Source organism: Solanum tuberosum, unplaced genomic scaffold (genome assembly GCF_000226075.1).
Source record: "Solanum tuberosum cultivar DM 1-3 516 R44 unplaced genomic scaffold, SolTub_3.0 scf00118, whole genome shotgun sequence".
In the NCBI taxonomy this organism is placed as follows: Eukaryota; Viridiplantae; Streptophyta; class Magnoliopsida; order Solanales; family Solanaceae; genus Solanum; species Solanum tuberosum.
The window spans coordinates 193,031-206,326 of NW_006239043.1; the positions used below are offsets into that span (position 1 = coordinate 193,031).

The window sequence follows — 13,296 nt, forward strand, 5'->3', positions numbered from 1 at the left end:
CGGACATTTATAATCTTAATCAACAGAAGCTAGCTACAATCTCACAGATCAAAAATGCACAAGGTTGGAATCTGTCCTTCAGAAGATTCCTCAATGACTGGGAAGTGGAGAGAATGATCCAATTCTACAATACTTTGGAACAAGCTAAGAGCCTTAATTTTGAGGAAGATAGATTGTTGTGGAAGATGGATAAAGATGGCAAGTTCAAGGTGAAATCAGCATACAAGCTACTGGATATCTCAACTGAAACCAAGGAAGGTTGGCCATGGAAGATGATCTGGAAGGGGAAGATACCTCATAAGGTGGCTTGTTTCACCTGGCTAGTTGCACATCAAGCAGTTCTGACTCAGGACAACCTTATGAAAAGGGGAAGGCAGTTATGCTCCAGATGTTTTTTTTGTGAAGCTGAAACAGAGACAGTAAACCATCTTTTTTTACACTGTAAAGTGACTGAAAAATTATGGCAATGGTTCATTAATCTCAGGGGTATTAGATGGGCCATGCCAAGACATACTGTAGAAGCTCTAGCATGTTGGAATAGGGATGGAAATCAATCAGGACACAAGGAGAGATGGAAGATTGTCCCTGCATGCATCTGGTGGACAATTTGGAAGGAGAGAAATCAGAGATGTTTTGAGAACAAGAGCATTTCCTTCCAAAGTATGAAGATGAACTGTCTAGCAACATTCTACTTTTGGTGTATTCAATCTGTACCTAAGGATATAGGGGACATCACTCTGTTTTTAGATAGTCTATAATGGATATAGGTGATAGATTTGTTTTGGATGTTCCTTCATATTTTTGATGTAACTACTTAGGAGCACACTATTGGTGTACTTCCTTCTGTTTATAATACCAGTTAACTTTCTCAAAAAAAAGGTTTCTTATGAAAAAAATACCTATAGAAAAAACTCTTACAAGTTGTGAAAATTGTATAGAATAATGCCATTAATAGAAGAGGAAAATGTCATATTTGCCTCTCTGCTATTGAAAAAAGTTTAATATTGCCCTTCTTAATATAATCGATCCATGTATGCCCTTAATGTTATACTATTGGTCCATATATGCCCTTACTGTTATACTATCGGGTCCATATATGCCCTTAAATTTATAAAAGTGGCTCAAATTTGCTCTTCATCTGATAAGTGATAACCCCATCCATTTGCTGAAAATGGCATGCCAACTCACCACTCCAATCCTTCTTCTCCCACCACAACCCAAAGTCACCAACACCTTCACCTACCATCATCACCAACATAATGATTCTACTTAGTATTGCATTTGTTAGGTGTTTTGATCTACTGCACATCATCTCCCCGTTTTAAAGCCAACAAACTATTTTTCAGATCATTTTGAATTGTATTCGGTCCGTAAGTGTGATTTATTCTGAGGAAGTTGCTTTGAGTTTTTTGGACAGAAAAAAGGTCTCTGTTTAGTCTGCCTTTGATTTGCTGAGGGAGTTTCTGCAGATATAGGCATGTAAAGATACTGTCCAAATTGTATTTATGGGTTTGATGACAATCAAACTAATATGTTACATCAGATGTTCCATCATCATTTTTGTAGATTGAATAATTATAGTTGTTAATCAGTGGCTGGTAGAAGCTAAGCGTAGGCCGTATGCAAATGGATGGAGTTAACAGAGGAAGGGGAAATTTGAGCCACTTTTATAACTGTAAGGGCATATATGGACAGATAGTATAATATTAAGGGCATATGTGGACCAATAATATAACGGAGGACAATATTGAACATTCAATAATAGAGAGCAAATACAACCCTTTCCCTTAATAGAATGGTCGCACACATTTTAGTACATCACCGAGTTAAAAGTGTCTTACAAATTGGACTAAAGAGTATTATTCTATTATATAACATAATAATTTATGACCTTAGTTTTGTTCTAAGCAATAATTCAATTCTTCAAGAATCAACTTGAATTTACTTTCAATTTAGTATAAATGGAGCATGTCAGGACACATAACTGAGCTTTTGGATTACTGAAACATCAGAGGAAGGAATTCCAGTCAACTAAAATGAATTGTTTGCTTTTGTTTTATTTTTGGTGTAAACAGAGTTATGTAAATGATGCTGAAGCAGTGATAGATCTCATAGAATCCTTTTAAGATAGAATGGGTATTCTTCTGGCGCTTTGTAAATATTTTTGACAGCTATGTTTGCTTGGACTATCCAAAATGTTGCTGCACATGTGTCGGTTCACATTTTTGGAGGGCCTAGAACCCGCCCAAAGGCGTTTTGAAGAGTCAGAGCAACATAGTTTGACAGCACCTTGTGGTACTACATCTATACAGTGTTATCAAAGGCGCGCTTAAGCCCTAAAGCGAGGCTCAAAACATGTTGAGCGTTTCGCCTCGCTTTATGTGCGCTTTAGTGTCGTCATCAAGGTTCTAAGGCAAACATTTCCTTGCCAATGAGCCTCTTATGAAGAAGTGAAACTAAATAATTGATATTTCACTTTATCATAATTTTTTTTTTCAATTTCTTTGGTCATATATTTGTCATTCATGTTTATAATTATTAGTCTTGGACTAAGCATATATATTTGTATTCTTTTCTCCCTTTGTGCCTTTTTTCATTAAAGCCCGCGCTTTATTTGCGCTTTGTGCTTAAAGCCCCCACAGACCTCAGAGCTTTTTTGCGCTTTTCGCCTTTGATAACACTGCATCTATAATCCACTTAACATTTTTCAAAAAAAAAAAATTAAAGTATTTTTGAAGAGGTTTAATATGAAATAGAAGAACTGAGAAGGATGAGATAATGTGTAAAAGATAGGAGAATGAAGCGTAGTAAAATACAGTGAAGAATATTTTAGTAACAGATCTGTTAAACTCTATAATTGCTCTAGTCAATTGTAGGATTGTTGGGAACATTTTTGGCTTAAGGCTTTTAGGAGAGATCCACTAGTTCTTAATCAGAAAGAAAGGAGAGATCAACTGGTTACGTAGTAATTTGTGTTAGGGTATAATAACCTACAAACATTTTACCTAATTTTTAGCATAGTTATAGTCCCCCTTTTTGTTGTTTCAATTGAAGTACTGTACTTTGTTACAGTAGTGACCTCAATAACATCATTTCCACTCATTATATGAATTATTTCTGCAGATCGCTGGTAGATTTGGCTCCCAAATTCCAGTAATTACTTCGATATCCCAAGGAATTTTTGGGCAAAATGCTACCACTAATGAGTTTGAAGAGGTGAATCTAATGGATATAGATTAGAACCTATTTGGGATTGCATTCTGACTGCTTTTAACAAGAATTGAAGTGCAGAAAAATGATGTTTTTTCCAGGTTCAGTGGGACACGTTTGATGATGATGAGGAGGCTCATGCCGATCTTGGTAATGAGATCCACGGTGCTTTACTAACTGTTGGCTTCTTGCCAGGACTGGCAATTGATTTAATCTCATTATCAAAAACTCGGGTAATTTTTTGCTCCAGTAGTCCTAACTTATCTTTAAAATATGAATGCCTGCCTTATTGAGAGAAATTTGAACTTCCACCTTTTAACTTGATTTTCAGTTCAAATTTTATGAAGTTCCTACTAGAGAATTTGTGCTAACTTGATTCAAAATGGGATATACTAACTTGGGGAGAACAAATTTCAGGGAAATCAAGTACTCATGATTGATGATCTCGTGCTCAGTGTCAGGGAACGCTCATTCTCTCGATCTGGATCAGCATCACCGGTGGGGATTTTGTTATTTTCTGTAAGTCCAAAGTCTTGTAAACCTATCATTTTGTTATTTCTGGCACCCCTGTGGCAAAGCAGTTTATTCCAATGATGCCTAATATTCTATAATTGTGGATAAGGGGATAAAATTAGTTCTTATGCAATTCAGATTCTGTATGAGTGCCTGGACTAGTCAATTTGGATTTAGAGTGAGTTGGATTAAAATGCTTGAATGAACTTTGAGGGATTGGAGTTTTTGCTTTTCTAGTATATATGATCAACCTTTTTTCTTTTTACATTTAAGTGTAACAAAATCCATTTGAATGTTGTTCTAGGATGAGGATACTGACATCAAACTTGTCCTTGAAAAGTTTGGTGAGTTGGCTTCATAATTGTTCATTTATGAAAAACTTTATTTGTTCACATTTAATGGATGCTGATTTGTCTTTGTATTTGATTCTGTGAGAAACAAGTTATATTTTAAGTGTCACCTTTCGTGTTTGTAGATTATGCCTTTTCCACTGAGACTGTCATTGTGGGTGACGGAGGTTCTCAGTTTTTATACCGAGGTGAAACTGCAATTAATCCTTCTAATAACAAAGCGGCGAGTTCTGCTGCTGTTGCTCTTTTATTTTCAAGGGATAGAGGCAAACCTCCTGGTACGTGTTGCTTTTTGATTAAAATTTTACGGTTTCGAGTTGTGATCCTGTTTGTCTGATAACAAAAGCTCTATTTTACAAGGTTGTCACGAATGAGTATTGTTCACTAGGTTGTTTCAAATAGACCCAAAAAATTTGGGGCCAAATTAAGCCGGTTTATTGTATTCTGGAAAATACATGAACTACACACGAACTAATACACACAAAAAGCTAAGAAAGTCCTGAATTTCAGATTCGTGGCCTGAAACTCCAAAAAGCAACATCGGTCCTTAAGAAACAATATGCATTGTTCATTAGGTCGTTCCGAATGGACCTTCAAAAGAATACGGGGTCAAACAGAGTTGGTCAGTCATATTTCATAAAATTCATAGACTACACATGAAAAGCTGAGATAATCATAAATTCCTGTTGTGACCTCAAAACTTGAAAAATGCAGACTAATAGGCACAAAAAGCAGAGATAATCCGAATTCCTGTTTTGTGATCCCGAAACTACAAAAAAGCAACGTTAGTCCTTGAGAAACAATGAGTATTGTTCATTAGGTAGTTTTGGATGGATCCACAAAAGTGAGGCCAAACAAAGTTGGTCAATTGTATTTTGAAAATTTCATGAACTACACTTGAAAAGCTGAGATAATCTTGAATTCTAGTTTTGTGACCTTGAAACTCCAAAAAACGACTTTGGTCCTTGTGAAACAAAAAGTATCGATCACTAGTTCATTTTGAGTGGATCCACAAAATTTAGGGCCAAGCAAAGTCGGTCTATCGTATTTTGAAGTCATAAAATTCATGGACCTATACACACGAAAAATTGAGGTAATCATGAGTTCCTATTTCGTGACCTCAGAAACTTGAAAAAATCATAGACTAATAGACACTTGAGATAATCCTGTATTCTAGTTTCGAAACTCCAAAAAAAAACGATATTGGTCCTTGAGAAACAAGAAGTATCGTTCAACAGGTCGTCTTGAATGGATCCACAAAATTTTGGGTCATACCTATTTAGTGGATCGAATTTCAAAAACTTCATCTATTAATACACACGAAAAACTGAGATAATCCTTAAGTCTTGTTTCGTGACCCTACTCTAAAATAAGCAATGTTGGTCCTATAGAGGCAATAAGGTATCGTTCACTAGGTCATCCGAATGGACCCACAAAAATTTGGGGGCCAAATGGATTCTGTCGATCGTATTCCGAAAAATTCATCGACTAATATATACACCAAAAGTTGAGATAATCCTGAATAGTGAATTCTAGTTTCGTGACCCCGAAATTCCAAAGTGACGTCTGGTCCTTGAAAAACAATGAGTATCGTTGAGTCGGTCGTACTGAATGGACCCACTAGATTTGGGGCCAAACCAGGTAGGCATTTCTCCAAGGCACTAATATGATGACTCTTGAACCAATCAATAGAATGAAACAAAATAAAGTCAGTCGATCATATTTTCAAAAACTTCATGGACTGGTACACATGAAAAACTGAGATAATTTTGAATTCTTATTTCATGACCCCGAAACTCAAAAAAAAAAGCGATGTTGCTCCTTGAGAAACAATGAGTATGGTTGTTTAGGTCGTTTCTATTGGTCAATCGTATTCCAAATACACATAAAAACCGAGATAATATTGAATTCCTATTTCATGATTACAAAATTCTAAAAAAAACAACATCGAACATGGAAAAGCAATGAGTTTCTTTCATTATGTTGTTTTGAATGGACCCACAATTTGGGGTCAAACGAAGTCAGTCAATCATATTCCGAAATATTCATGTATAAGTACACGTGAAAAACTGAGATAATCCAAAATTCTTATGTTGTGACCCCGAAACTGCAAAAAAAAAGTGACGTCAGTTTGGTAGAGGCACTAAGTATCTTTCACTAGGTCTATTCGAATGGACCTGCAAAATTTTGGGCCTTACGGAATTGGTGGATCATATTTCTAAAATTCATGGAAAGTAGTGATGTCAGTCCTTGAAAAAAGAGTATGTATTGTTCACTAGGTCGCTACGATGGACCTAGAAAATTTGGTCCTAACAAAATCGGTCGATTGTATCCTGAAACATTTATAGCTTGAGCACCGTGTAGTACATTTGACCTGTATTTTTCTGAATAACTTCAGTAAGTGCTACCCCATGTGCTTTCTCAAATGAAATTTTATCCTCTTTTAACTTTGTTGTTGCTCATGATCTTTTAGGTGCATTTCCTTGGTACTTTTTGAAAATTCTCAGTATTTTTAGAGTCATGCTGCTGCTTTTTTAGCAGTTATATCCGTAAATATAGTTTAAAATATTAGATTCCTTATCTTCTAGTTAATATTCTCGTTACTTTGTATAATTTAGTAAATTATAAGCCAAGGGAGTTTATCGTGGCAATCATTTTCTTGGATCCTTTAAACAGGTGTTGGGGAAACTCAGTTTCACGTAATGTTATCCACTGGCATTTCATCGATTGGGCCTACATACAAAGCTGTTTCTGTTAGGGAGAGATCCAGTGACTACTCCACTTGGCTCACTGCAAAAAGAGAAGCAGTTCATGGAAGTCTGGATGGTCAGACTATTTTAGATCAGATTTATGATGAGGTAAGGTAGTACATCTTGTGAAGAAAATTGGAGTTAATGTATCAGCACTAACTTTTAACTAGCTAGTTTCTGAAGGAAGTAATTTACAGCTGGTTTGTTTAGAAAGGAGACTATCAAATGCTTACAAGATATGTAGTGTAACTAGTCTCGTTTCCTCTTCCTCTGATTCCTCCACTGTAGTGAAGCCTTTTAAGTTCAGAATTGTGGGGAGATCCATCAAATGCCAGAATACTCTTGCCTCACTTTAGCAGGGATGAGCATGCAATGTGTTTAGAGAGATGCATTATGGCAGATTGGAGATATTTGGATGATTAGAGTCTATCATTCTGTCTTTGCTTATTTTCAAATTCCATTGGTAGATCTCAAAGAATGTGGGCCTTACAAATCAAGGCTATAAAAAGTTTTACAGAAGTATGTTTACTACCCCTTTTCATAAGAATACTTTATAGAAGTACGTTTATTATTTGATCTATTGTCGCATGCACAATTGCAAAAGGCATATAATAAGATATGAATAATAAAACTTCGTAAAAAAAATAAAAATCCTCGAGATGAACCAAAAAAAATAAAATTGCTTTTGTTAATCGGGTTCCATAGTGGTTTACTAATCTTTCTATAATGCCTAATTTGAAAGTGAAGGTTTCTTGTGGGCTGTAGATTATTTTTACTTGGCCATTTAGAACTTAGAAGCTGTCTAAGTGATGACATTTAGAACTTAGAAGCTGTCTAAGTGATGATATATTTTGCTCTCCTAGTGTACATGATACATCATGTGTGTGTGTGTCAACCCATGAACATTGTTGAGTTTCCACATCAGTGTGGGGATGGGAAACTGGTTTCTTTATATATGGTATTGGACAATCCTTGCCTAAGGTCCATTTCTTTACATGGCATTAGAGCCAGACTCATCCCAATTTTACTCTATGTTGGACCCGTATCTTATATTATCGGAGTGCGAGAAGGTGTTGAGTTTCCACAATGGTGTGGGTACGAGGAATTGGTCTTTTTATATTCTCTTGGGACAATCCTCACCGCATGAGCTAGCTTGTGGGGTTAGATTGGGCCCAAGTTCCATTTCTTTACATACAAATTCGCATTATTCTCTGACTTGAGATGTTTCTCTATTATTTGATTTTTCCAGCTTGGAGGTCATAACAATTGTCCAGTTCTATATGTTGGAGTTACGAAGAGAAGGAAATGCTCTATTGGCCAGGAAAAACCAAGCTGGATAAGTACGCATGAATTCCATGAGGTTTTAAGGTGATTAATGCACCGTTGCACTTGATTATCCATTTCTGGTCTTCACTTATGATGTTTGAATGTTCTGCTCTCCGTCTTTACTACCTTTTTTGTGTCCTGAGGCGATGATTTGCACATGCTGGTAGAGGGACTATTGTCCAAGAAGTTTACATGGTTCTTGGAGAGAATAGGGAGTCCTCCTCACCCAAGTTTGTTTCTGCTAACGTGGAAAGCCATGTTAATTTTAGTTGAAACCACTATGCTCATAGTCTAGTACACTTTTCGCTGCCCTCTTCACTTCTGTAACTAATTGTAAGAATTTGCAGAGGTGATGAGGAGTATCTGTATGTCCATGGTGTTGGTATCAGAAGTGGAGACTCCTTCCGGTTTTACCATGCAAGTTCTGATTTGGCGCGTGCTTCTTGCAACACTGTTGCAAATAACTTCAGACATTTGAAGCAACTTCTTAACTACGAACGTGATGATCATACTAATAGCAACAGCGTAGCTATGCACAAGAAGCCTGTGTTTGGTGGTATAATGTTTGCTTGCTGTGGTCGTGGCAAGTTATTTTTTGGTGAACCTAATGTAGACGGCTTACCTTTCTTGGAGAACTTCCCTGGGGTTAATTTCTCAGGAACCTATTGTACCGGAGAAATTGCTCGTGCAGATTTAAGCTCATACGAACAGGGTTCTCAGGAACACAGCTCTATACGTTGCAATTTGCACGTATTTAGCACCGTCTACCTGGTTATGTCATATACCCCTCCATCGCCACAACATTAGAGATAGCTGGTTTTGCCATTGACAATCCTGACGGGTAATGGCAAAAGAAAAGAATTTTTTTCTGGAATTTTGTACTTCTAATTTATTGCTGTTTCTTATTAGTAGAAAAAAATTGTGTTGTAAATGACATTACTGCAAGAATTGTGCTATTTTTTGAGTTGCTCTTCCATGTATGGCTCCTACACATTCTTATGTCACATTCAACCTCACATAAAGTATGCCAGGTATTAGAAATGTCGAGTTTAATCAGTTTTATACGACTAACCCCGTACAATAATACTTATGATGTCCCCTTTAGCAAAATGTAAATAATCTAAAACTCATTTGGGGAAATATAGACACAAATTTCTAGGAAACTAACACTTGTTTTGAACAAGAAGTAAAAACAAATATTATAATACACACGAAAAGTTGAGATAGTCATGAATTCTTATTGCATACATGACCCCAAAACTCTGAAAAGCAACGGCAGCCCTAGAGAAGCAATGAGTGTCGTTCACTAGATCTCTTCGAATGGGCCAACAAAATTGGTAACCAACAAAATTTGAGGCGAAACGGAATCGGTTAATAGTATTCCAACAAATTCACGGAAACAGAGATAATCCAATTTTTTTTTTGTGATCCTGAAACTCTAAGAAAAGTGATATTAATCCTAGAGTAGCAATGATATCATTCACTAGGTAATTACGGATGTTCCTACAAAATTTGGAGATAAAAATTTTTGGACAATAATAATTACAAAATATGCATTAGTCTAATACACACGAAAAATTGAGAAAAATCCTAAATTTCTATTTCATGACTTCTAAATCCCCAAAAAAAAGTGGTGTGGATCCTATAGAAGCTATGAATATAACTTGTTAGGTAATTACAGATGGTCCTACAAATGTTGGAGACAAATTTTTGGACAATAATATTTACAAAATATGCATAGTCTAATACACACGAAAAATTTGAGAAAAATCCTAAATTTCTATTTCATGACTTCTAAATCCCAAAAAACAAAGTGGTGTGGATCCTATAGAAACTATGAATATAATTTGTTAGGTAATTACGAATGGTCCTACAAATGTTGGAGACAAAATTTTTTGGACAATAAATATTTACAAAATATGCATAGTCTAATACACACGAAAAATTGAGAAAAATCCTAAATTTCTATTTCATGACTTCTAAATGCCAAAAATAAAAGTGGCGTGAATCCTATAGAAGCTATGAATATCATTCACTAGGTAATTACGGACGGTCCTTCAAAATATGGGGTCAAAAAGTTTTGGACGGTCATATGTACAAAATAGTTATAAGTTAGTACACATAAAAAACTAAGTAAAATTATGAATTCTTGTTTCGAGACTCCTAAACGCTAAAAAAGTGGCATGAATCCCATAGAAGCTATGAATATCATTACGGATGGTCCTTTAAAACATGAGGTCAAAAAGTTTTGGATGGTCATATTTACAAAATATACATAGGTTAATGCACACGAAAAACTAAGTAAAATCACTACGTAAAATCTCAATTTCTTATTTCGAGACCCCTAAATGCTAAAAAAAAAGTGATGTGGATCCTATAGAAGCTATGAATATCATTCACTGGGTAATTATGGATGGTTTACAAAATATGGGGTCGAAAATTTTCGGACAGTTATATTTTCAATATATTCATATGCTAATACACAAGAAAAATTGAGAAAAATCTTGTTCGTGATCCCTAAACATTAAAATATGTGACATGGATTCTATAGAAGCTATGATATTATTTACTAGGTAATTACGGATGGTCTTACAAAATTTGGAGACACAAAGTTTTGGACAGTCAAACTTACAAAATATCAGTCTTATACACACGAAAAAATGAGAAAAATTCAAAATTCCTATTTTGTGATGCTCTAAATGCTAAAAATGGCATAAATACTATAGAATTGATGAATATCATTTACTAGGTAATTGCAGATAGCCTTACAAAATATGGGATCACAATGTTTTGAACGGTCCTATTTACAAATATTCATAGACTAATACATATGAAATAATTGAAAAAAGTACTGATATTTTATTCCGTAACCCCTAAATGGTAAAAAGAAAAGTGATGTAGATCCTATAGAAGCTATGAATACAGATGATCCTACAAATATGGGTCAAGAAGTTTCGGACGACCATATTTACAAATATGCATATGCTAATACTCACATTGAGAAAATTCGAAATCCTATTTCGTGAGCCCTAAATGCTAAAAAAAGTTGCATAAATCCTATAGAAACTATGAAAATATTAGGGATAAGGCACAAGTATCCCTAGAGAATGACCGAAATCCCAGAGACACGTCTTAACTAAACTAAGGTCCTATTGCCCCCCCCCCCCCTCCCTCGAACTCATTTTTTTTTATAATTTTGTACACCTTTTGGCTGATGTGGCACACTCTGTGACTCCAGACAGTTGAGGCGCGTGGGAGATATTTGGATGCCACGTAAACCAAGGTGTACAAAGTAGGGGTGTACATGATCGGGTTGGTTCGGGTTTTTCAAATATCAAACCAAACCATTTGTGTTGGATTTTTAAATCTATAAACCAAACCAAACCAATAAAACTCAGGTTTTTCAACCTCGGGTTTTATTGGGCTTTTTCGGATTTTTCGGATTTTTGGGTTTTTTCAGGGTTTTCCGGTAAAATATTCATAGAAACATATAATTTACTTGTACTTCAAATATTTCTTTAGTCCTACCAAAATACAACTATCTAAGGTGTTTTTTTAAGAAAATAACACAAAATATGATATGAGTAATGACACTAAAATTTCCAACAAAAAATAATAATAATGAAATCGCGTAAAACAAATATTGCAAATTAACAAGTCATAATAAAAATGATCATAATTTAAAAGTACTAAATCATGCTAAAATAAATTTAGTAAGTATTAGTTACATGACTAAATATTAAAGAAAATTAAAATTAAATTATGTATTTTAATTGTCTAAACCAATGTAAAACCAAAGAACAAATATTCAATATTATTTTTATTATTAGTGTTGAATTGATTTTCTTTTTGCGTTAGTATTAATTTGATTTTGATTTAATCTTTATTATAATTACCAACATTTGTGGACTATGATCTTTATTGAATCATTCCGAATTCCAAGTTTCAAACTTGAAATAATATATTAAAAGATAAAAACTATGAAAAAGTTTAAGAAATATTTAAAAATTATATCAAAGTAAATATTTTTATGTATAAAATAAAATTTTAAAATTATATATACAATGCCGGGTTGGTTTGGTCTTGGGTTGGTTTTTTTAGTTAAAACCAAATCAACCCAAATATAGTTGGTTTTATTTTTTCAATACCAAACCAAGTCAAACCAACCACTAGTCGGGTTTTTTTCTTGGTTTGACTCGATTTGCGGTTTGGTTCGGTTTTCGGTTCGGTTTTGTACACCCCTAGTACAAAGTTACAAAAGAAATGAGTTCAAGGGGTAACAGGACCTTAGTTTAGTTAAAGTGTTTCTCTGAGGTTTCGGTCATAGTCTAGGGGTACTTGTACCTTATCTCAAAATATTATTCACCAAGTAATTACGGATGGTCCACAAAATTTAGAGTTAAAAAGTTCCATACATGAATATTTACATTATATTCATAGACTAATACATACGAAAAATTGACATAAAAAACTCTGAATTTCTATTTTGTGTTCCCTAATAGCTAAAAAAAATGTGGTGTGTATCCGATAGAAGCTATGCATATCATTCACTAGGTAATAACGGATGACCTATAAGATTTGGAATCAAAGAGTTTCAGATGAGCATATTTACAAAATATTCATAGATTACACACGAAAAACTAAGAACCTTAAATTCTTGTTTTGTGTACCCTAAATGCTAAAAAAATGTGGTGTATAGAAACTATGAACATCATTCACTAGTAATTACAGATGATCCTACAAAATAAGAGGTCAAAAAGTTTTGAACGATCATATTTACAAAATATCTATAGGTAATGCACACGAATAATTGAAAAAGATTCTGAAGTTCAATTTTGTGACACCTAAATACTATATAAAAATGGCGTCCATCCTATAATAGAAGTTATGGATATAATTCACTAGGTAATTACTGTTGGTCCTACAAAATTTGAAGTCAAAAAATTTCAAATGGTCATGTTACAAATAATTCACAATACACAAAAAATTGGGGAAAAAAAATATGAATTCCTATTTTGTGACCTGTGAAAGCTAAAAAAATAGTGGAAATTCTATAGAAGTCATGAATATTATTCACTAGGTAATTATGGATGGTCCTTCTAAATTTGTAGACAAAAAGTTCCGGACAATTATATTTATGAAATATT

General features: G+C 34.4%; 1 protein-coding gene across 1 annotated transcript in view; it reads left to right on the forward strand.

The window, feature by feature from the left end:
• Nucleotides 1–9,140, forward strand: part of LOC102599495 (F-box/LRR-repeat protein At5g63520-like) — a 15,341-nt gene extending 6,201 nt beyond the window's left edge. The window contains exons 3-10 of the mRNA XM_006350196.2: nucleotides 3,124–3,216; nucleotides 3,312–3,443; nucleotides 3,628–3,729; nucleotides 4,028–4,067; nucleotides 4,199–4,351; nucleotides 6,750–6,931; nucleotides 8,073–8,191; nucleotides 8,497–9,140. Coding sequence (XP_006350258.1) covers nucleotides 3,124–3,216; nucleotides 3,312–3,443; nucleotides 3,628–3,729; nucleotides 4,028–4,067; nucleotides 4,199–4,351; nucleotides 6,750–6,931; nucleotides 8,073–8,191; nucleotides 8,497–8,956 — 1,281 coding nt within the window. The 3' untranslated portion in view covers nucleotides 8,957–9,140. The remainder of the gene's footprint in view (nucleotides 1–3,123; nucleotides 3,217–3,311; nucleotides 3,444–3,627; nucleotides 3,730–4,027; nucleotides 4,068–4,198; nucleotides 4,352–6,749; nucleotides 6,932–8,072; nucleotides 8,192–8,496) is intronic.
• The last annotated feature ends 4,156 nt before the right edge of the window (nucleotides 9,141–13,296 follow it).